This window comes from Bison bison, unplaced genomic scaffold, assembly GCF_000754665.1.
Source record: "Bison bison bison isolate TAMUID 2011002044 unplaced genomic scaffold, Bison_UMD1.0 scf7180017864317, whole genome shotgun sequence".
Taxonomy (NCBI): Eukaryota; Metazoa; Chordata; class Mammalia; order Artiodactyla; family Bovidae; genus Bison; species Bison bison.
The window spans coordinates 7,496,320-7,521,331 of NW_011494889.1; the positions used below are offsets into that span (position 1 = coordinate 7,496,320).

A 25,012-nucleotide genomic window follows, 5' to 3' on the forward strand; every position below is an offset into this window, starting at 1 on the left:
TGGACAACTTAAGAAGCTTATTTTGAGCATCAGAATAAAATTTGAAAACTTAAAATTAAGACTTAGAGCATTAGCTTCCTATTTTCAATATTATAAGTTATATTTCATATATATCTTTGACAGACTATTTAAATTCACATATTTATTAAGTCTTTTATATGTAAATTAACTACAGCTTTATAAGGTTCATATGAAAAGTTTTATGCAAAATAATATTTGACACATTTATATACTTTCAAAAATTTACTTTCATTCTTAGGAAGGAGTGTAATAGCCAAATTTAGGTAGTTTTTAAAGTTTAAAAGTTTTTAAAAACTAAAACTCTCATTTACTCTGAGAAAAAACAAAATTTAGAATACAGTTTGTCAGTTTCCAAAAAAGACATATCTACCATATGAATGAACCATTTCCTAAGTGTTTCCCCAAGAAAAATTAAAATCTATGTTCACACAATGACCTATAAAAAACTATTCATAGCAGTTTTATTTCTAAGAGTCTAAACCTAGAAAAAATCTCAAATGTTAACCAATAAGTTAACCAACAGTACAACAGAACACTTAGCAATAAAAAGAATTATAGATGCCTGCAAAAATATGGATTAATTTCAAAATCACAATGCTGAGTCAAGGAAGCTAGGTGAGAAAGGGCAAGAGAACACAGCTATACAAAAACAATTTTTTAAAGCTAGTTAAAACTATATAGACTATCTTAAGATAAAAGTGAACACACTAAGGATTAATTTAATAACATACATTATATGTGAAAATATTCCTGTTTAGGATAATTTGAGAACATTTTTCAGATTTTGAATTTGATAATACTATGAGCTTATACTTAATATTTCTTGGTCAAAATACACTCTCAATGTAAGTATATATACATCTTCTACATTCATAGTAAATAGACTTTCATTTCTCTCCATTTTTCTTCTTTTTTCTTTTAGATTTGTGCAGTGGTTCATAAATATGTTTTTTATAAATCCTCATATAATGGAAGTAGCTCAAAATGAGAATACTGAAGAACAGTAGCATCAGGAGAAAGAGGAAAGCTGCAACCATGTAAGCATTTGGACTGAAATAAGAAAAGAAAAGTCATTAGAAGTTGTTGCTCATTTTGGTTGTTAATTTAGTCAAATATTTTTTGAATGGCTAGCTGCTATGCCATTGTTCTCTGTCAGTGATGAGTAAGATTTATAAGACATCTTGCCTCCCCTCACGGTGTTTACCTCTTAGTGTTTGAGGCTGACCAGAGAGGAAGATAGATCGTGTGACTGATGAACGTGATGAGAGAAAAAGGCTATGGGAACCCGGTGTCAGGAAGGCCTTCCAATGGAGGTGCCTTTTGAACTGAGATAGGTGAGGATTAACTAGATATGACAAGGATTAGGAGTATTAGTATGAGTTAGATAAAAATGTTAGAGAGTGGAGAAGGAGACTAAGGGTGGACATAATATTTTAGGCTAAGGGAGATGCATTACAAGGGCACGGAAGCATAAGAAAACCTTAAAATCAGCCCCAGACATTCTGCAGCTAAAACTAGTTCAGTGTGACTGGAATTTAGGTGCTAATGCTCAGTGATTAGGGATGAGGAATCATAGGTTGTTCAAGGTGCAAAAGACAGCTTTTATCAAGCTTCAGAGGGTGAATTTTAGTATAAAAGCAAGAGGGAGTTTCAGACATGTGATACAGCATTCTCATTTTTGAAGGATGATTCTGACTGTAGTGTGAAGAATAGATGAGTGGGATGCACGAATATGCAGGGAGAAAACCATTTATGAGGTTTTTATAATAACCAAATATGGTGAGAATTTTAATTGATTAGTGGCTGTAAAAATGGGGAGAAATGGATAGATTTAAGGTATATTTAGAAGTTAGATTGGGTGATCTTGGTGATTAAGATGTGAGGTTTGAGAAATGTGTTAGAATAAAGGATGTCTCCTAAATTTGGGGATGAGGTAACTCTGAAGATGGTAGCACCATTCACTGACATAGGAAATTCACAGGTAAGAACACTTTAGAGGGTATTTGTGAATATGGTTGGCTTACTTTTGGGCATATTGAATTTGAAGTACAAGAGGGTCAGCCAGGTGTGTGTGTGTGTGTTGTACACTTAATAGATGCTACTTTCAGCTGGGATCCAGACCTCTTGCCTTTTCACCTCATGTGTCTCCCATCAGAGTAGATTTATTTCTTAAGCCAAACACTGTGCTGTTTTCTACTTTGTGTCCTGGTACCTGACTTTAGTTTTTAGTTCCCTTTTAAATCATAATTATTTGTTTGCCATTTAACACTTTTACCAGGTCCCCAGCCTTGTTAGTCTGACCTTTCTCCTCTGTGGATACAAGCTTAATCTAGCTCCAGTGAATCATTTCCTTCTTAGAAATTAATTAACTAATTCAATAAATGATCTGATATATGCCATGTACTGTGCTGGGTTCTGGTAAAACAATAATGGGTAAAAACAGACATAGTCTTCACCCTTAGAGAGCTTACATTTTAGTGGGGACATAACCATTAATCAGATGAGAAAATAAATATAAAATTGAATTTCTAATAAAAACAAAGTAGGAGAGGTAATGCAATGAAAGCTTACTATAGTAGGATTTAAACCTGGTGAATTGGTCAAGAAATGCCCCCACGAGGAAAAGATAATTATTCTAAACTTTGAAGAATTAAATGGAAGTGGATTTGGTAAAGTTAAGTAGGTAAGGAGGGGAAGGAAGAGATCCCAGATAGAGAAAATAGCGTATGCAGAGCTCCTGCTGTAGAACAGAGTATGGAGAAGGCCAGGGATTGAAAGAAAGTTGGTAAGTCTGGAGCTGAGAAAATGAAGGGAATATGATGCAAGATGAGATTGGAGCAGTAGGTAGCAGCTAGGTCAGAAAAGGTTTTGTAGGTCATGTTAAGAAGTCCCCATTTTAAGGAAAGAAACTTGAAAGTTTTAAGCTATAATCATTACAACGAGAAGAACAAAATACTTAGGCATATATCTACCTAAAGAAACAAAAGACCTATATATAGAAAACTATAAAACACTGGTGAAAGAAATCAAAGAGGACACAAATAGACGGAGAAATATACCATGTTCATGGGTTGGAAGAATCAATATAGTGAACATGAGTATACTACCCAAAGCAATCTGTAGATTCAATGCAGTCCCTATCAAGCTACCAACAGGATTTTTCACAGAGCTAGAACAAATAATTTCACAATTTGTGTGGAAATACGAAAAACCTCGAATAGCCAAAGCCATCTTGAGAAAGAAGAATGGAATTGGAGGAATCAACCTGCCTGACTTCAGGCTCTACTACAAAGCCACAGTCATTAAGACAGTATGGTACTGGCAAAAAGACAGAAATACAGATCAATGGAACAAAATAGAAAGCCCAGAGATAAATCCATGCACCTATGGACACTTTATCTTCGACAAAGGAGGCAAGAATATACAGTGGAGAAAAGACAATCTCTTTAACAAGTGGTGCTGGGAAAACTGGTCAACCACTTGTAAAAGAATTAAACTAGAATACTTTCTAACACCATACACAAAAATAAACTCAAAATGGATTAAAGATCTAAATGTAAGACCAGAAACTATAAAACTCCTAGAGGAAAACATAGGCAAAACACTCTCTGACATACATCACAGCAGGATTCTCTATGACCCACCTCCCAGAATATTGGAAATAAAAGCAAAAATAAACAAATGGGACCTAATTAAACTTAAAAGCTTTTGCACAACAAAGGAAACTATAAGCAAGGTGAAAAGACAGCCTTCAGAATGGGAGAAAATAATAGCAAATGAAGCAACTGACAAAGAATTAATCTCAAAAATATACAAGCAACTCCTGCAGCTCAATTCCAGAAAAATAAACGACCCAATCAAAAAATGGGCCAAAGAACTAAACAGACATTTCTCCAAAGAAGACATGCAGATGGCTAACAAACACATGAAAAGATGCTCAACATGACTCATTATCAGAGAAATGCAAATCAAATCCACAATGAGGTACCATTTCACGCCAGTCAGAATGGCTGCGATCCAAAAGTCTACAAGCAATAAATGCTGGACAGAGTGTGGAGAAAAGGGAACCCTCTTACACTGTTGGTGGAAATGCAAACTAGTACAGCCACTATGGAGAACAGTGTGGAGATTCCTTAAAAAACTGGAAATAGAACTGCCGTATGACCCAGCAATCCCACTACTGGGAATACACACCAAGGAAACCAGAATTGAAAGAGACATGTGTACCCCAATGTTCATCACAGCCCTGTTTATAATAGCCAGGACATGGAAGCAACCTAGATGTTCATCAGCAGACGAATGGATAAGAGAGGTGTGGTACATATACACAATGGAATATTACTCAGCCATTAAAAAGAATACATTTGAATCAGTTCTAATGAGGTGGATGAAACTGGAGTTGATTATACACAGTGAAATAAGCTGGAAAGAAAAACACCAATATAGTATACTAATGCATATATATGGGATTTAGAAAGATGGTAACAATAACCCTATATGCGAGACAGCAAAAGAGACACAGATGTATAGAACAGTCTTTTGGACTCTGTGGGAGAGGGCAAGGGTGGGATGATTTGGGAGAATGGCATTGAAACATGTATATTATCATATGCGAAACAAATCGCCAGTCCAAGTTCGATGCATGAGACAGGGTGCTCGGGGCTGGTGCACTGGGATGACCCAGAGGGATGGGATGGGGATGGAGGTGGGAGGGGAGTTCAGGATGGGGAACACATATACACCTGTGGTGGATTCATGTCAATGTATGGCAAAACCACTACAATACTGTAAAGTAATTAGCCTCCAATTAAAATAAATAAATTTATATTAAAAAAGTTTTAAGATACTAAAATTAGCATTAGGAATCTACTGCAATAATTCAGATCAGAGATAATAGTAACTTGAATTAGAGAGGAGTAGTGGTGATGGGTTTGGTAAGAAGTGGATTCATTTAAGAGCAATTTAAGAGGCTAAATGAATGAGAGCCAGTGACTAGATGAGCTGGAGGAGAGAGAAAGAGAGATATGAGTGTGAACCTAGGTTTTGTGTTTTTCAGTTTTGACAAGTGTCTGGCTTGTGCAGTGGTTCTGCTATTTCCTGAGAGAGGGAACACTGGAAAAATAGGGTTGCCATATTGTTCAATTCCATAGGGCAGCATTCACATTATAGCCTATGTGAATGAATTCTCTGGGAACTGTGCAATGACGATCCATAGAGCTGAATGCAATTACATTGATGAGTTAGTTTTAGAGTAAGATAAATAATGGGGTAAGGGAATGGGTGATAAGATTATGAGTTCATTTTTGGACACGTGCAGTCTGACCAGTCTTTGAGATATCCAAGAGAAGAGGTTAAGTAGACAGTGGGACATATGGCCCTGGGTGGGGTTAGAGATATGGTTTGGGAGTTGTGTATTTATAGATGCTAATTGAAATCATGGGTATGGATGAGCTTGCGAGAGTGAGCAGCTCAGAAAACCAGGACTGAGCCCTCCCTAAAGAAGGTCAGCATTTAATGGCTGGTGATATAGGTTGTAGGTTAAGGCTCTTTACTAGAAAGAAAGAGAATAGCTACAGAAGGCTAGGAAAACCTATAGAGCTATATGGCAGCCAAAGGCAAAGTCAACTCTAATGAATGCTCAAATATAATGTGGACTGAGCAGTGTAGGCCAGTTTCAGTGTAGATTTAGTGTAGGCCAGTTCCAGTTCAAGACGGTGACTAAGGAACCTCCTGAACTTACATCCTCCCACAGACATACCTGTCCTACAGCTATGTGTAGAACAATTCCCTCCAAAAGAAAACCAGAAATTCACTGAGCAACACCTACACATTGGGTGAATAAGAAAAACCCACCCACATAAAAATGGGTAGGGAGAGACTGAGGCATCATCTCACCCAAAACCCCATCCTACCAAAGCAATATACAATGGAGAGGGAGCTCACAACTCTTAACTTCTCCCTAAGAGGTTTGGATCTAATATCCAGTACCTCAACTTTTAAAACTTCCACCTGAGGGACGGGACCCCCAAACACCTAGCTTTGAAAGCCAACTGGGCTTCACCCATGAAACCCACAAGGGTAGAGCAAACAAATGGGCTCCTGAGAACTCTTGGTAGCTAACCCCCTCTCTCATTATCCATCCCTCCCTCTCCACCCCAGCACAGAACCAGCAGACTGAAATGCTCATTTCCCAATCTTTCCACAGAAGAGTTGTTGTTGTTCAGTTGCTAAGTTGTGTCCAACTCTTTGAGACTCCATGGACTGCAGCAGGCCAGGGGTCCCTGTCCCTCACTATCTCCTGGAGTTCACCCAAGTTCATGTCTGTTGAATTGGTGATGGTATCCAATCATCTCATCCTCTGCTGCCCTCTTCTCCTTTTGCCTTCAATCCTTCCCAGCATCAGGATCTTTTCCAATGAGCTAGTTACTTATCCTAGAAGCTGCCATCTAAGGGCTAGGCTCCTAACATAACATTAATCTAGGGGCCTCCCCAGAGACTGGGGAAGCTAGCAGGTGCCCTCCTGCTGCCTCTCCCCAGGTCACCTGAAATGATGATATCTCTGCAATGATGCTGTGCATTCTTCTGATGCCCCAGCTTCCACGGCTGTTCCTCAGGGGCACACAGCACTTGATCACCTGGCTCTGGTAGGCAGCAGAGCTTAAGTTGTCTAGTCCCACAGGACTGTATCAGAGAAACTATTCTTAACTGGTTATTCTCTCAGGGCTCAGCACAGAGGGAAGAGAAAGCAAGGCCCATCTTCCAGTCTTTTTCTAAAAGTAGTCCACTTGTATATTGTGAAAGCTGCTGCTTGTGGGTCCAGCTTCCAGCCAATCTGCATCTAGGTTCTGACTGAGATCCTCTCTCTGGGATACTGATAGGTCTTGGTACACCCTCAACTACTGGGGAATGCTAAGAACTAAGAAGGCAGCTTGGGCAATCACAAGGGTTTAAAGGACAGCAACTAGGGCTGGGCTGAACAGTAAGTTCCTTCTCCTGCATAAGACCACTCCTTCTTGCCTGGGAAAAGTGGCTGGTTTATCTATTGCATAGAAACTAACAGAAAAATCAAGGAAAATGAAGAAACAGAGAAATAATTTCCAAACAAAAGTACAAGATAAAAACTTCAGAAGCAGACCTTGATGAAATGGAGATAGGTAATTTACCTGATAAAGAGTTCAAAATAATAGTCATGAAGGTGCTCGCTGAGGTCAGGAGAACAATGCATGAGCAAGTGAGAATTTCAACAGAGACAGAATATGTAAGAAAGTGCCCAACAGATTTAGTGCAGGTCAAAGCAATTCTAATGAGAAGTAATGGGTGGAGTGATAAGATAGAAAGCAGGCTGGATGGGTTAGCAAAATAGGGATGAAATATAGGGAAATGGGGCTTCCCAGGTGGTGCTAGTGGTAAAGAACCCACCTGCCAGTGCAGGAGACGTAAGGGACTGTGGGTTCAATCCAAGTCAGGAAGATCACCTGGAGTAGGAAATGGAAACCCAGTATTCTTGCCTGGAGAAGCCCACAGACAGAGGAACCTGGAGGGCTACAAGTTGGACAAGACTGAGCACATCAGTGTTACTTCAGTGTCGAAGTAGTTGTTACAGAGAGTGGAAACTTTGGTTGACCAGAGAAAGAAAGATTTCCGGGTAGTGTTGGCGACTTATATAAAGTTGGTGATCAACTTGCCCTGTTGTGTAACTTTCTTTACTTGGCTCATCAGATGTCACTGCAAAGAAAGTAGGTAGTTTGGGGCTTGTCAAGAGGGGGCGCCACATTCTAGAAACGTAAGAGTGTACTAGAAAGTAGTTATTAAAACAGTAGGCCTTGTCTGAAATGTAAGAAAATAGGAAATAAAAAGAGGTTAGAAGTTAGAGGGGAAGGGACTTCCCTGGTGGCCCAGCAGCTAAGACTCCATGCTCCCAATGCAGGGGGTCTGGGTTCTATCTCTGGTTAGGGAACTGGATCCCCCGTGCCACAACTAAGAGTTTGCAGGCTGCAACTAAAGATTTTGCATCGTGCAACCAAAAAAAAAAAAAAAAAAAACTACATGCCTTCATTAAAAGAAAAAAAAAATGTAGAGGTTAAGGTCCCAATGAAGATGAAGAAGAGTTGTAGTGGGTGTAGCTGAATTAGCAAACTGGGAATGTCTGAGAATAAGATGTCTGAATTGATGCTTTAGTAAGCAGAGAAGTTATGTTAGTATTGATCATGCCTCAGACATAACATTGGGAGAGGATGGCCAAAGTACGGTGCGGGAGGGGGACATCAAGGATTAGGAAAGGCCACGATGAGGGGTGCTTGCCATAGAGGTGAAAACAGGATGGCATTGAATGAAGGGGAGTTTGGAGAGGGTGCAGAAGTGAGGACAGAGAAAGGATAGGGGTACAGCAGATGCCAGGAGCCTCAAAGGATAAGTGTTTTAAAATTTTGTTTTCTGTTTTTCAGAAGAACCGTGATCTGCTAGTAGTGATGGTGCTCTGTGGCACAGACAGAGCTCAGAGGACAGGACTTAGGTGAATTTGCTGGTTAAACAGTGACAACTCCAAAGGACACAGTGGAAAACTTGAGGTGGTTGAGAATTGGGCCAGAAAGCAGAGAAACAGTAAGATCTTTGCCTCCTACAAACTGATCTCCAGTCACTGGTTTGCTCATGAAAAGGGCTCTCTTACCACCAGCTAACCTCTGCTCTGCCTCTGGACCCTTCAGGGCTCAGGCATGACAGAGACTGAACTGCAGTCACTAAACTAAAGGACTATCCCTGTGTTGCACCATATTCTCTGGTTGCTGAAATCCAGCTCCTGGGAAGTGAGCTGGGCAAATAGGTGAGATCCCTTAGTAGTGAGATCTCCTTTACTCTTTCCTCTCCTCCCTAACTCATCAACTCCCTCCCCCTTCTGTTGGTAGATACTTGCATGGACAAATGTTCTTAATATTCATCTAAATCAAACGTATAGACCTAATGAGAAAGAGAAGTTGCTGCGAAAAGGCTATACATGTTTCCCAAAGTTACTTATTATTAGAAACAGGCATGACTTATCTCATTTGCAGATTATTCATACCATTAACCTCCCATTAAGGAGGTTAAGGAGTCAGTAATATTTAAAATAGGGCCATAAGTAGTTTAATTGTTTATGGTCCACTCTTGTTTAATGTTTTCCAAAACAAAAAACAAAAACATAAGACAAACAGAATCATCTGCAGTTCCAACTTTTGTGTTAAGACTTTTTCCTCTGCTCTCGAAGGAAACTAAAGCTGAGTCCAGGGAAATGCTTTTCCTACCTGCTTCCTGTGTGCATGGCAATGATGACTGGTGGTCAAGGGCTGACCCAGAGTCAGCAGGGGCACAGCCACTGCCTCCTTCCTGTCCCCACTGCTGCAATCTACCGTGTACCCTTAGGTGGAGTTGAAAGTCACTTTTGATTGGGAAGACAATGGCTGTTGAGGAGGATGAACACAAGGGGACCTGAGGTGCAGTAACAATTCTCAGGAATTCCTTTCTGCTGTATCCTTGGTATAATAGATACATGCAACCTTTAGGATGTCACATATAGGACAGAAGTATAAAGGTCCCAGGAAAAGAGGGGAGAGCTGTGTTTCCTTTTCTGTATCTTTTACAACTTCCCGAATTAAAGCCTAATTAGGCACCAGTCATTACCTGGGAATCACTCCAAAGGTCTCTATTGCAAATATAGTGGTTAGGTTACAGAAACTGCAGTAAAGAAAAATATTAAAGATTAGATTAAATACAATATATAAAAGACTCTGGCCCATCTCTTTGGTTACCAAATCATGTATAATCTTAGTTAAGGTGTCATTTTCTTGTTTATTTTTTGTTTCAAGATAGTAATTTTATTACTACCAAAAGAAATTTTAATCAAACTGAGTATTGCCTTCCATTGTACAGAGAAAAAGCTCCACTGTAATGAATGGGAATTATGAATGAAATATATTTTAATGTATACTCCTTTCTTTGTTCTGTTGATAATTTTACTGCAAAATCACAGTGGGTAAACTGATGTGGAAGAATTGCTAAGCATTTTGTTCCCTTCAGTGGACAACTTCACTAATTTCATTAGCTTATTTTATTTTTTTGCGCTTTTTAAAAAATTGAAGTACAGTATAGTTGATTTACAAGGTTGTGTTAATTTCAAGTGTAAAGCAAAGTGATTCAATTATACATTTATCTATTTTTTTTCAGATTATTTTCCCTTATAGGTTATTATAAAATATTGAGTACAGTTCCCTCTGCTGAACGATAGATCCTTGTTGTCTATCTATATTGTATACAGTAGTCTTTATATGCTAACCCAACCTTCTAATTTATCCCTCCCATCTTTTTTCCCTTTGGTAACCATAAATTTGCTTTCTATGTCTGTGAGTCTATTTCTGTTTTGTGAATAAATTCATTTTTGTCTTTTTTTAGATTCCACATATAAGTGATATTATACGATATTTGTCTCTGTCTTGCTTATTTCACTTAGTATGGTAATCTCTGGGTCCATCCGTGTTGCTGCAAATGGCATTATTTCCTTCATTTTTGTGGCTGAGTAATATTCCATTGTGTGTTTGTGTGTGTGTATAAAACGTCTTCTTTATCCATTCATCTGCTGATAGACATTTAGGTTGCTTCTATGTCCTGGCTATTGTAAATAGTGATGCAGTGAACATTGAAGTGCATGTATCTTTTCAGATTATAGTTTCCTCCAGATATATGCCCAGGAGTGGGATCCCTTGATCATATGGTAGCTCTATATTTAGTTTTTTAAGAAACCTCCATACTGTTCTCCATAGTGGCTGTACCAATTTACATATCTACAACAGTGTAGGAGGGTTCCCTTTTCTCCACATCCTTTCTGTGAAAGTGAAAGGTGCTCAGTTGTGTCTGACTCTCTGCGAGCCCATGGACTATACATAGTCCATGGAATTCTCCAGGCCAGAATACTGGAGTGGGTAGCCGTTCCCTTCTCCAAGGGATCTTCCCAACCCAGGAATCAAACCCAGGTCTCCCACATTGCAGACGGATTCTTGACCAGCTGAGCCACAAGGAAAGCCCTAGCATTTATTATTGTAGACTTTTTGGTAATAGCCATTCTGATGAATGTGAGGTGATACTTCATTGTAGTTTTGATTTGCATTTCTATGATAATTAGCAATGTTGGGATATTTTTTCATGTGCCTTTTGGTCATCTCTGTGTGGAGAAATGTCTATTTAGATCTTTGGCCCATTTTTTTGATTGGGTTATTTATTTATTTATTTTTATATTGCGCTATATGAGCTGTTTGTATATTTTGGAAATTAATCACTCGTCAGTAGAATTGTTTGCAGATATTTTCTCCCAGTCCATAGGTTGTCTTTTCATTTTGTCTATGGTTTGTTTTGCTGTGCAAAAGCTTTTAAGTTTAATTAGGCCCTATTTGCTTAATTTTGTTTTTATTTTTATTACTCTAGGGGATGATCCCGGAGAAGGCAATGGCACCCCACTCCAGTACTCTTGCCTGGAAAATCCCATGGATGGAGGAGCCTGGAGGGTTACAGTCCATGGGGTTGCTGAGGGTCAGACACGACTGAGTGACTTCACTTTCGCTTTTCACTTTCATGCATTGGAGAAGGAAATGGCAACCCACTCCAGTGTTCTTGCCTGGAGAATCCCAGGGACGGGGGAGCCTGGTGGGCTGCCATCTATGGGGTTGCACAGAGTCGGACACGACTGAAGCAACTTAGCAGCAGCAGCAGCAGGGGATGATCCAAAAAGATACTGCTGTGATTTATGTCAGTGTTCTGCCTGTGTTTTCATCTGTGAGTTTTATAGTATCCAGTCTTACATTTAGGCTTTTAATCCATTTTGAATTTAATTTTATATGTGGTATTAAAGAATGTCCTAATTTTATTCTTCTACATGTAGCAGTTCAGTTTTCCAAGTACCACTTATTGAAGAGACCGTCTTTTTTCCAATGTATATTTTTGCCACCTTTGTCATAGATTAATTGACCATAGATGTATGGGTTTACCTCTGGGCTTTCTATCCTGTCCCATTGACCTATATTTCTATTTTTGTGCCAAACTGTTTTGATGACTGAAGCTTCATAGTGTAGTCTGAAGTCAAGGATCCTGATTCCTCCAGCTCCATTTTTCTTTCTTAGGATTACTTTGATTACTTGAGGTCTTTTGTGTTTTCATAGAAATTTTAAGATTTTTTTGGTTCTAGTTCTGTGAAAAATACAATTGGTAATTTGATAATGATTGTTTTGAATCTGTAGATTGCTTTGGGTAGTATAATCATTTTGGCAGTATTGATCCTTCCAATCCAAGAACATGGTATATCTTTCTATTTGTATCATCTTCAGTTTCCTTAATCAGCATCTTATAGTTTTCAGAGTACAAGTCTTTAGTCTCCTTAGGTTTATCCCTAGGTATTTTATCTCTCATAATTTAGCATATTTCTTGGAATGAGATAGTATATAACTAAATAAACATTAATATATGATTTCATCTATCTTCATGTGGGAGAAGAGAGAGGAAAAGAACTTAATTTTATTGAGTCCTTGCTATGTGCCCAGCAAAATTAGAGATTTTTACCCAGATACATCATTTAATCCTCAGAATAAAGATAGGTTTTACTGACTTACTTTACAGATAAATAAACTTAAAAAGACTGCTATTTGCTTAAGACTAGATAGTTACTAGTGGTAAAATTTGGACTCAAACCAAAGTAGACTCTCTAGCATAATGTTCTCAAGGTCCATTGATATTGTTTCAAGTGACAAGATATCCTTCTTTTTATGGCCAGATAATATTCCACTGTACATATACCACATTTTCTATAACAATTCATCCACCCTTGGACACTTACATTTGTTCCATATCTTGGCAATTGTAAATAATGCTGCAGTGAACATTTAGTTCAGTTAAGTTCAGTTGCTCAGTCATGTCCAACTCTTTGCAACCCCATGGACTGTAGCACGCCAGGCTTCCCTGTCCATCATCAACTCCTGGAGCTTGCTCAAACTCATGTCCATCAAGTCAGTGATGCCACCCAACCATTTCATCCTCTGTCATCCCCTTCTCCTCCTGCCTTCAACCTTTTCCAGCATTAGGGTCTTTTCCAATGAGTCAGTTTTTCACATCAGGTGGCCAAGGTATTGGAGCTTCAGCTTCAGCATCAGTACTTCCAATGAATATTCAGGACTGATTTCCTTTAAGATGGACTGGTTAGATCTCCTTGTAGTCCAAGGGACTCTCAAGAGTCTTCTCCAACACCACAGTTCAAAAGCATCAATTCTTCTGTGCTCAGCTTTCTTTATGGTCCAACTCTCACATCCATACATGACTACTGGAAAAACCATAGCTTTGACTAGACAGTAAAGTAATGTCTCTGGTTTTTAATATGCTGTCTAGGTTGGTCATAGCTTTTCTTCCAAGGAACAAACATCTTTTAATTTCATGGCTGCAGTCACCATTTGCAGTGATTTTGTAGCTCCCCAAAACAGTCTCTCAGTCTTTCCATTATTTCCCCATCTATTTGCCATGAAGTGATGGGACCAGATGCCACGCTCTTAGTTTTCTGAATGTTGAGTTTTAAGCCAAATTTTTCACTCTCTTCTTTCATTTTTATCAAGAGGCTCTTTAGTTCCTCTTCACTTTCTGCCATAAGGGTGGTGTCATCTGCATATCTGAGGTTACTGATATTTCTCCCGGCAATCTTGATTCCAGCCTGTGCTTCTTCCAGCCCAATGTTTCTCATGATGTACTCTGCATATCAGTTAAATAAGCAGGGTGACAATGTACAGCCTTCAGGTACTCCTTTTCCTATTTGGAACCAGTCTGTTGTTTCATGTCCAGTTCTAACTGTTGCTTCTTGACCGCATACAGTTTTCTCAGGAGGCAGGTCAGGTTGTCTGGTATTCCCATCTCTTTCAGAATTTTCCAGTTTGTTGTGATCTAAATAGTCAAATGCTTTGGCATAGTCAATGAAGCAGAAGTAGATGTTTTTCTGGAATTCTCTTGCTTTTTCTGTGATCCAGTGGATGTTAACAATTTGATCTCTGGTTCCTCTGCCTTTTCTAAATCCAGCTTGAACATCTGGAAGTTCACGGTTCATGTACTGTTGCAGCCTAGCTTGGAGAATTTTGAGTGTTACCTTGATAGTGTGTGAATGAGTGAAATTGTGTGGTAGTTTGAACATTCTTTGGCATTACTCTTCTTTGGAATTGAAATGAAAAGTGACATTTTCCATTCCTGTGGCCACTGCTGAGTTTTCCAAATTTGCTGGCATATTGAGTGCAGCACTTTCACAGCATCGGTTTTTAGGATTTGAAATAGCTCAGCTGAAATTCCATCACCTCCACTAGCTTTGTTCGCAGTGAACATGGGGGTGCATATATCTTTTCAAGTTGGTGTTTTTGTTTACTTTAGATAGTACAGAGGAATGGAATAGTTGACTCATATGGTAGGTTCTATTTAATATTTTCAAAAACCTCCATAACTGTTTTCCATAATGGCTACATAAATTTACATTCCCACCTACAGTGCACAAGGGTTTCCTTTTCTTTACATGCTTATCAACATTTACCTCTTATCTTTTTGGTAACAGTCATTCCAACAGGTATGAGGTGATATCTCACTGTGGTTTTGATTTGTATTTCTCTGATAATTAGTCATATTGAAGACCCTTTCATGTACTTGTTGGCCATCTGTATGTCTTCTTGGCAAAAATGTATAATTAGTTCCATTTTAAAATTGGATTTTTTTTCTTTTTGATATTGAATTGTATGAGTTCTTTATATATTTTTTTATTAACCCCTTATCAGATATATAATTTGCAAATATTTTCTCTCATACTGTAGGTTGCCTTTTCATTTTATTGTGGGTTTCCTTTGCTGGGCAGAAGCTTTTTAGTTTGAGGTAGTTTCACTTATTTTTGATTTTGTTGGTGTCAGATAAAAAAATACTGCAAAGACTCACATATAGGAGCTTACCATCTATATTTATTTCTAGGAGTTTTATGGTTTTAGGGCTTACGTTGAAGTCTGTATTCCATTTGCAGTTAATTTTTGTGTATGGTGTTAGATAGTGGTCTAATATCATTCTTTCACAGGTCTAATTTTCCCAACACTATTTTTGAAGAGACTGTCCTTTCCCCCACTGTATATTCTTGGCTACTTTGTCATAAATTAAGTGCCTGAATATGTGTGAGTTTATTTCTGGAGACTTCTGTTTTATCCCATTGATTCATGTGTCTTTTTATATGTATATCATACTGTCTTGATTATTGCTTTGCAATATAGTTTGAAATCAGGGAGTAAGATGCTTCCAGCTTTGTTGTTCTTTCTCAAGACTGCTTTGGCTTTGGGGGATCTTTTGCAGTTGCATACAAATTTTAGGATAGTTTGTTCTATTTCTGTGAAAAACATCATTGGAATTTTGATAGGGGTTGCTTTGAATCTGTAGATTGGTTGGGTAATATGGAACTTTTTCTTCCTCTTCTTTTTTTCTGAAGAGCTTTCCACTCAGCTCCTTTTCTCATACCCTCAGTTCCTTTACTGTGGGTATATCTTAAAAGCTCTTTTCTTCTAGTATGTCAGTTAACTTATTTACTGTGGAAGATGCCCACATTTATATTTTCAAAACTCTTGACCATCAGCTATTCTCTCCAACTCTAGTCCTAAAGCATCTGTCTATCAGTGTGGGAGACCTGGGTTTGATCCCTGCGGCAGGAAGATTCCCTGGAGAAGGAAATGGCAACCCACTCCAGTACTCTTGCCTAGAAAATCCCATGGATGGAGGAGCCTGGTGCAGGCTACTGTCCATGGGGTCGCACAGAGTCGGACATGACTGAGCAATTTCACTTCACTTCACTTCAGGACATCTTCACTCAGATATTTCATTGTCCTCTCACATGCAAAGTCAGAACTCTTATCTCATTATTTCCCGCAAAGCAAAACCACCTCATTATCTACTGTGGTCAAAGAAAATACCATAATTTTTAATCACCTAGTCTAGAAAACTTGAAACCATATAAATTCCTTCTTTTCCTTCATTTGGCACATTAGATCAATATAATATCTCTTTCCCTGATAACTATTTATTAGACTTTTTCCTTTCCATTCTTACTGGCAACACAGCTTCCTTTGATCCTTGTCTTGTTAATTCCATTTATCTCATTTATCTATAATTTATTTTCTGTTCATAGGATTCTTTCTTCACAGGCTAATTTTCCTAGAACTACTCTCTCATCACAATGCTCCTCTAGTAAAGATACTAAAGAGGCTCTCTAGGACATGGTTTGAGATTGACTTCAACATTATGAATTGCCTTAGATTAATTTGCATCCTTTGTTTTTTACCTTCCCCATGCAACGTATTGGGTTAGCCAAATGAACGAACTTTTTGGCCAACCCTAAATTTTCCACCTTTTTTCACGAGCCATATACAGTATGTTAATGTCCAGCTCAATTCCATCATTAGTGTGATTTCTTTCATTTGAAGGGTCTTAGTTCTCTGACAATATAAATTCTTAGTATTCCCTGTCCTCTGGGAAATTTTCTCCTGATGCTCAATATTTATTTTTCCCATCTCTGAATTATTTTTGTGCCTATCAATAATACAAGTGATTATATTTGAAAAATATGTGTTTGCTCTGATTTAACCTCCTTTGGTCTTATGTGTACCCTCCGCTCTTCCTTCCCCAACCAGTTTAATTACAAGCATCGTGAAGGCTGAGATTATCCTTATGCTCTATTTTGCATCTATCGTAGCAATGAAACATAGTAAAGAACTCAGAATGTTAACTGTGAATAGATTATGTTGAACGTGAAATCCTATCTCTTACTGCCACAGAATGTTTAACATGACTGCTCCAAAATGAAAAAGCAAATATGACATGAATACTTCAGTGATATTGTGGGTTCAGGTTCAAACCACCACAATAAAGTAAACACTGCAATAAAGCGAGTCACACCAAGTTTTTGGTTTCCCAGTGCATATAAAAGTTACGTTTACACTATACCGTAGTCTATTAGGTGTGCAATAGCATTATGTCTAAAAAAAGAATGTACTTACCTTAATTAAAAAATACTTTATTTCTCAAAAATGCTAACCGTCATCAGAGCCTTCAATAAATCATAATCTTTTTGTTGGTGGGGGGTTTGAAATATTGCAGGAATTACTAAAATGTGACACAGAGACATGAAGTGAGCAAATGCTGTTGGACAAATGGCACCGATAAACCTCACTGACCAAGGGTTGCTACAAACCTCCAATGCAGCATCTTTGAAGTACAGTAAAGCAAAGCACAATAAAATGAGGTATGCCTGTAATTGGATAGCTGGGTGATAGCAAATTAAATCAAGAAAATAAAAATGTAATTTTTAGAAACTAACAGTGGAAACAGTGGCTGACTATTTTTCTGGGCTCCAAAATCACTATGGATGGTGATTGTAGCCATGAAATTAAAAGATGCTTGCTCCTTGGAAGGAAAGTTATGACCAACCTAGATAGCATATTAAAAAGCAGAGACATTACTTTGCCCATAAAGGTCAGTCTAGTCAAGGCTATGGTTTTTCCAGTAGTCATGTATAGATGTGAGGGTTGGACTATAAAGAAAGCTGAGCACAGAAGAATTGATGCTTTTGAACTGTGGTGTTGGAGAATTCTCTTGAGAGTCCCTTGGACTGCAAGGAGATCCAACCAGTCCATCCTAAAGGAGATCAGTCCTGGGTGTTCCTTGGAGGGACTGATGTTGAAGCTGAAACTCCAATACTTTGGCCACCTGATGCGGAGAGCTGACTCATTTGAAAAGACTCTGATGCTGGGAAAGATTGAGGGAGGGAGGAGAAGGGGACGACAGAGGATGAGATGGTTGGATGGCATCACCAACACAATGGACATGGGTTTGGGTGGACTCCAGGAGCTGGTGATGGACAGGGAGGCCTGGCATGCTGCAGTTCATGGGGTCTCAAAGAGTCGGACACAACTGAGCGACTGAACTGAACTGAACTGAATGCTAAACCTATTATAATGGAACATTTATATTCACCTATAGTTTGGATCCAGGATCTTCACACGAAACACATACATTCCAGAATGGTCCAAGGGCCAAACCAAATGGTTATGGTTAGACTTGTTGATAATCTCATATGGTTGAGTTAAATCTCCTGGTTTTCCAATAGCATAAGAAAAACAATGCTTATAGTTCTGAATAGAAAACAAAAAACTTAAGGTCATTATTTGAATTTTATAAACAAAATTATATTCCAATATGTTTATTTTGGAAAATTATTTAAAGATATAATAATTATTCCCATCTTTTCTATCATTTTAGTGATGTATATTAATAGTATTTTTAGAGGCTGTCTTGGGTTAAGTCTGATTAAAAGTGAAGCTTAGTGAAAGCAAATACTTTATTTGCAAATAATAATAAATTAGGTTGTTGAGAATCTGTAAGTATTTTATTTCCCTAAATCTAAAAAGTACAAAATCCTTCATGGATACTTAATTTAGGGACAGAGACAATTTTGATTATAAGGTATGGATTCAATAGTAGTTAAATTGATAGCTTTCTGTGAATGATGTCAGATTTGTGATCTCCAAAGAAGATTTAGCTTTGGGACCAGGGACCAGGTTTGATCACCCAAAGTTTTGTGTAGCAGAGTTTTACTAAAGTAAAAGGACTTCCCTGGTGGCTCAGATGGTTAAAGCATCTGTCTACAATGCGGGAGACCTGGGTTCGAGCCCTGGGTTGGGAGGATCCCCTGGAGAAGGAAATGGCAATCCACTCTAGTACTATTGCCTGGAAAATCCCATGGACAGAGGGGCCTGGTAGGCTACAGTCTGTGGCCTCACAAGGAGTTGGATACGACTGAGCGATTTCACTTTTTTCACTAAAGTAAAAAAAGGGACAGAGAAAGCTTCTGACATAAACATTAGAAGGGGGACAGAAAGTGCCCCACTAGCTAGTGTTATGAAGGCCTTATATACTTTTACCAGACTCACTCCCATAACAATACATCTTAAATTAACAAGATTAGAACTAACAATAGAAAGGTCTTACCAGACTGACTCCCACAACATACATTTTAATATAACAAGATTAGTCAGAAGGTTCTTGTTAAGAAGGAGAAACATGTCCTCAAACAGGATACATTATTATTATATAATCATTAATACAGAGCTTAAGGAAAAACATACCCTTGAGCAAGATGGGTTTTGTTGTGTTATTATTAGCTCTGGGCTTAAAAAAATAAGTGACTAAGACTAAGGAATGTAGGAAAAAAAAGTTTGTCCCTTTTCTCCTCCTAGAGAGCCCTGGACTCCTTCCTTGAGGGCCCTGTACTTCTTATCGACCTACCTAAGAATCAGCTCTCTCAAAATCTTCCCCTAGGAGTTTTATTTATGCCCATTTACCACTACTGTCTCTCTGTGGGTCTCAAGATACAAACTGGAAAGATTATTTGTTTATCTCTTGTTCCCCTTTTTAAAAGCATAGACACTATATTTTTTAAAAGTCACTTTATTAAAGCTATGCTTAGAAAATAAAATCCTAAAATAATACATGGTATTTCTTCTGGATACTTGTAGATCCTATATGCTTTTACACCCTACTTAAAGTGTTGCTCATCTCTTTGTCATGCATTCTCACTGTGGCTGAATTCTTTCTATAGCTTTTGAATGAGTAACTCCCATTTGATTTATTCAAGTGGTAATTATTTCTTGGGCTTTTCTTCACATTATTCCTACATTTTGACAATTTTCAATATGCAGATATTGTGTACTTTAACTCTACTTGGTTTTGATGATAATCAGTAACAGTTCATATAGTCCCTGGCCTCATGAATTACTATTCATTTTTAGCCAAGGACTTCTTGGATTACTATAGAGTCATGTCCAGAAACTCAGCTCACACCCTGAGTTATTAAGTATGTAGCTAGCCATTCATAATCCACATTCTCCCTTTCCTTCTCAAACTCTAACATTAACTTGGAAGAACCTGTGAAAATGCCACCTTTGTTTGTGAGTCCTTCAGATTTTCTCTTGAGAAATTACAGTCTGTAAGCTACTTCCCAGGTTTTTATACAAATGTCATTCATCCTTATAGAACCAGGACTATGCAGGAACTAGTGCAGCTCTAAGAACTGGAAGGCTATTTCATTTCAGGAATATGTTTCAGGAAGACAGTACCTCTGATTGCCATGTTGAATAAATAAGTCGTGACACTCTTTAGTAAGCATAGCCTTACTCACTAGGACATAACTAGTCTTTGCAGGTACCTGCCTTCTCTTATATTCAAACTCCAGACTGAATCCATCCTTTCAGTGGTGAGATTTTTGTTTCTCATATGGTAGAACTGAACACTTAAGGCCTGGTGTGGGCACTTCAGAATTCTTTATAGAATGTAAGCCACTATTTCAATGTTTCTAGAATGTGGTCCCCAGATCAGCATCACTTGGGAACTTGTTAGAAATACAAATTTGGGGGCTTAGCCCCAGATCTGATGAATCAGAAACTTTGGAGGTAGGACCTGGAGATCTATTTTAGCAGTCCTCTAGATGATTCTGACATCGCCTCTACGTAATTCTAAAATTTGAGAAGTACTGCACTGTACTGGGGCTTTCCTGGTGGCTCAGTGGTAAAGAATCAGCCTGCCAATGCAGGAAACACCAGTTCAGTCCCTGGGTTGGGAAGATCCTTTGGAGAAGGAAATGGCAACCCACTGGGAAGTCCCATGGACAGAGGAGCCTGGTGGGCTACAGTCCATGGGGTTGCAAAAGAGTCAGACACGACTTAGCAACTAAATACCAACAGTACTGTATCATACTGATTGAGGTGAGCTACTTGAATGCTAGTTATCAGGTAGCTCGTTGCTTCCTAGGACTATGTTATTTTATCATATCTTATAACATTTGGGTGCCCTTTGTGAGATTTTGAGCCAGAGTATCACCTACATCTATCTTCAACCCCAGATTCTTGGATGTCCGTCAGTATGAAGTTAGAAGGGTAAGTTTTGTTTTTAACTGATTCTATTACTAGTTTAATTCCTTTTGATTTTTAAATAGCTGAATAATAATACTCCTTATAATAGATAGGTGACCTATAATTAATTAATTGGCTTCACAAATATATACTGAGCACCTGTAATGGGTCAGATGCCAGTGAAAACAACAAACAAAATTCCCTTCCCTTATGGAGCCTACATCTTAGTTGGGGAGTCAGATAATGTATAAGACAAATAAGTAGACTATGTAATGTATCAGGGAGTTATAAATGCTAATGACATTTAAGAAAATAGGGAAGGGAGATAGGAACTGGGGTGATGTTTACATTTTTCAGTGGAGTGGCCAGGGAAATCTTCACTGACTAATTGATTTTTAAGTAAAGACCTGAAGAAAGGTATTAGCTAGTCATGATGGGGGTTGGAAGGGGATGCAATACAGCAAGTCCTGTTGGCTTTGTCATAACTCTAAGTGATATGAGAACCATTGCTTGGTTTTTGAGCAGAAGAGTGGCATGTTCTGATTTATGTTTTGGTAGCATCATGCTTGGTGCTATGTTGTGGATAGACTCATGGTGGGCAAGGCTGAACCAGGGAGACCAGTTAGGATGCTGTGATTATATCCCAAATGGTTGGTGATTGTGGCTTGAAATAGGGTGGTGACCAAATCTGAATACATTTTGAAGAAAGAGCCAATAAGATTTACTGAAGGACCAAATGTGGACCATAAGATGACACGCTTTTATCCTGACCAAACTGGGAGGATGGGATTTCTATTAACTGAGGTAGGGAAGAATACTGGAGGAGTACGTTTGGAGGGTGGATATCAAAAGCTCAGTTTCTGACATGTTAAATTTGAAGCATTGTCAGTTTTCTCTTTTGTTGGAATATTCCCATCGGTCAATATGTGGTTATGTCTCTCAACTACTAAAAGAAGAAAATTTTTTCTTCACCCATTGCTCTCCAGCTACTACACTATTTCTCTTCTTTACTACAAAACTCCTTTGCAGAGATGTCTGTTCTTGCTGCTTTGAACTCTTTTTTGCCCTTTCTAATTAAACCCACTTGAGTAAGGTTTTGTCTCTCACTATCCTACCAAAATTCATCCTGTCAAAGTTGTCTCTATGTTACTGAAGTAAATAATCATTTTTTTCAGTCATCATCATAGTTGACCTATTTTAATAGTGAATTTAGCACAGTTCATCCCTCCCTACTTCTGCGGAGACTTGATTAATAGCAAGTCCAGAACATCGTATTTGCCTGGATTTTCTCTTGCTTCTTGGATTATTCCTTTTTTACCTCCTTTTTGTGCATGTGTGCTAAGTTGCTTCTGTTGTGTCTGACTGTGTGCAACCCTATGCACTATAGCCAACCAGGCTCCTTTGTCCATGGGATTCTCCAGGCAAGAATACTGGAGTGGATTGCCATGCCCTTCCCCAGGGGATCTTCCCAACCCAAGAATGGAACCCATGTCTCTTATGTCTCCTGCATTGGCGGGTGGGTTCTTTACCACTAGCGCCACCTGGGATACCCTTTACCTTCTTTGCCACTCCTCATGTACTCCATCTCTAAATATTGAAATGATCCAAGATTTAGTCCTTTTCTTTTTTTTAATCTATATCAGAGGTTCCTAACCTCATAGTGAGTGTGTATAAATATATAAATATAGATTTTAAAATATAAATAAAGTTGTGAAAGTGAAGTAGCTCTGTTGTGTCTGACTTTTTGCAACTCCATGGACTGTAGCCTACCAGGCTTCTCCATCCATGGGATTTTCCAGGCAAGAATACTGGAGTGGGTTGCCATTTCCTTCTCCAGATCTTCCCGACTCAGGGATTGAACCCAGGTCTCCCACATTGTAGGCAGACTCTTTACCATCTGAGCCACCAGGGAAGTCCAAATAAATAAAAATTTTATCCTATTTTATTTTTATATGGACCCCTTTGGCAATCTGGTGAAGCCTATGAACTACTGTGGGCCCCTCTCACAATAATGTTTTTAAAAGCATAATGTAACACAGGTTGCATTACAAGGGAAACTAGTTATAAGGAATTATAGCTGTCAAAATATTAAAAACAAACAAAATATTAAAAACAATAGGGCAAAACTAATACAATTGTGTAAAGTTTAAAAATAAAATAAAATTAAAAAAAAACAATAGGGCAACATATTTCATGTTTTAAAATATGTGCTTCTCTATATAAAATTAGATAAAAGGGTCTTGCACCAGATTTTAATAACTACCATAATTTTCTTGGTGGAGTAGGAAGCAAGTTCATTATGTAAGAATGAGGATGGGGAAAGAGTTGCTGGAGATTTAAAGAGAGAGGAGAAAGCCTGCAATAGCTATTTGTGAGATGGGGAGAAGGAACAAGATGAAGAAATACAGTAATAGTTGCTGGGCAGTATTGTGGGACCATTTTAATCGTGAAAGTGAAGCAAGTCAGCAAGGGTTTTTCTCTGACCACAGTCAGGTGCTAAGGTGGATAGTTGAATTTAACCAGGGATGTGGTTAGCTATAGAAATGTAAAGAAGTGAGAGGGGAGCAAAGGAATTGAGGGTATATATTAATAGAGTGATATGATTATTGACTGTGGAATTTAAAATAAAAAGGGAAAAGAGAACTGGGGGTGTGGTGAGGGTGGTAGGACCAGTGAGTTGAAGGTTATATTGAGTTGGAAGAACTGTTCAAAGGACTGTTGGAGTAAAGCTCCTAGAATCATGTTACTGGGCAGATGGGAGTGACAGGTAGAAAATGGATGGTTTGGAGTTGGGAATATAGAGGAAAATACACATTGTTCATCTCTGTCTGGACATGTATAGATTCTGCTGGAGAAGCAAAAATAATATTCTTATTGTAGGGTTTACATTTTAAAGGCTGAGCTACCTTCTATGTCACATGTTATTCATGAGATATGATTTGATTTGCCAAATAAAATAATTGCAATTTAAGAAAATTCAATTGAAAACAATTGAAAACAGTATGGTAATTGGCATTCTGAAAAGATCTTTTAGTTATATAAGAATTGAAATGTCAGGCATTCTTTAGAAAGATTCAGTCTTAGTGCTATAACATGTGTTTCAGATATTTAATAATCTGCAGATAGATTTTCAGAAGAGAAAATTAAAACAAAATTGTTAGTAATGCAGAGCAACAGAAGATCAAACAGAATTAAGATGAAACATTTTAGAATAGAACATAAAAACTGGATTTGATTTACAAAATCAAACTTAAACCCAAAATATTTTCTTTAAGCACTTATTAATACTAAAATGACAAGTTAGTTATTGTAAATAAATAATTTACAAGGTAATGTTTTTCTTACCTCAGGTCCCCAGACTTCTTCTAATGGGAGGTGCTTGTTAAGCTCGATCATTGAATTCCATGTTTGAGCTTCATTCAAACAACCGCTCTGTCAAAAGATTTTATATACACAGAAAGATTATATATATACATAAAGATTATATATATACATAAAGATTATATATATACATAAAGATTATATATATATATGTTTTGCATGGCAATATATTTCTAAGTATTTAATTAGTGCCATTGGAAATTATACATCTAATTTTTAATTATTTAAATGTTTGCTGATATACAGAAAAACAATGGACTTTTGTATATTGATCTTGTACAGAGACAACTTCTTAAACTCAGTTATTAATTTTAATTGTTCCAGATGAATAATCATGTTATCTGTGAATATGACAATTGTATTTCTTCCTTTCCAACCGTTATACTTTTATTTTTATTGCTTATTTTTTACCTTATGATAAACATATGGAACAATATTTATAGAAATGGTTAAAACAGGCCTCTTTGTTTCATTCCGGATTTCAGAGGGAAGGCTTTCACATTTTTACCATTAAGTATGATGTTTTATGGGCTTCCCAGGTAGCTCAGCTGGTCAAGAATCTGCCTACAATGCAGGAGACCCCAGTTCAATTCCTGGGTCAGGAAGTTCCCCTAGAGAAGGGATAGGGTACCCACTCCAGTTTC

The 25,012-nt window shown here is 37.9% G+C and overlaps 1 protein-coding gene across 1 annotated transcript in view; it reads right to left on the minus strand.

Moving 5' to 3' along the window:
• Positions 1-908: 908 nt before the first annotated feature.
• The window catches only part of LOC104997965 (chromosome unknown open reading frame, human C1orf101), a gene marked incomplete at its 5' end in the record, with an annotated part of 138,826 nt that continues 114,722 nt past the window's right edge, over positions 909-25,012 (minus strand). Inside the window, 4 exons of the mRNA XM_010852945.1 lie at positions 909-1,071; positions 9,676-9,729; positions 18,055-18,212; positions 24,333-24,419. Coding sequence (XP_010851247.1) covers positions 909-1,071; positions 9,676-9,729; positions 18,055-18,212; positions 24,333-24,419 — 462 coding nt within the window. The remainder of the gene's footprint in view (positions 1,072-9,675; positions 9,730-18,054; positions 18,213-24,332; positions 24,420-25,012) is intronic.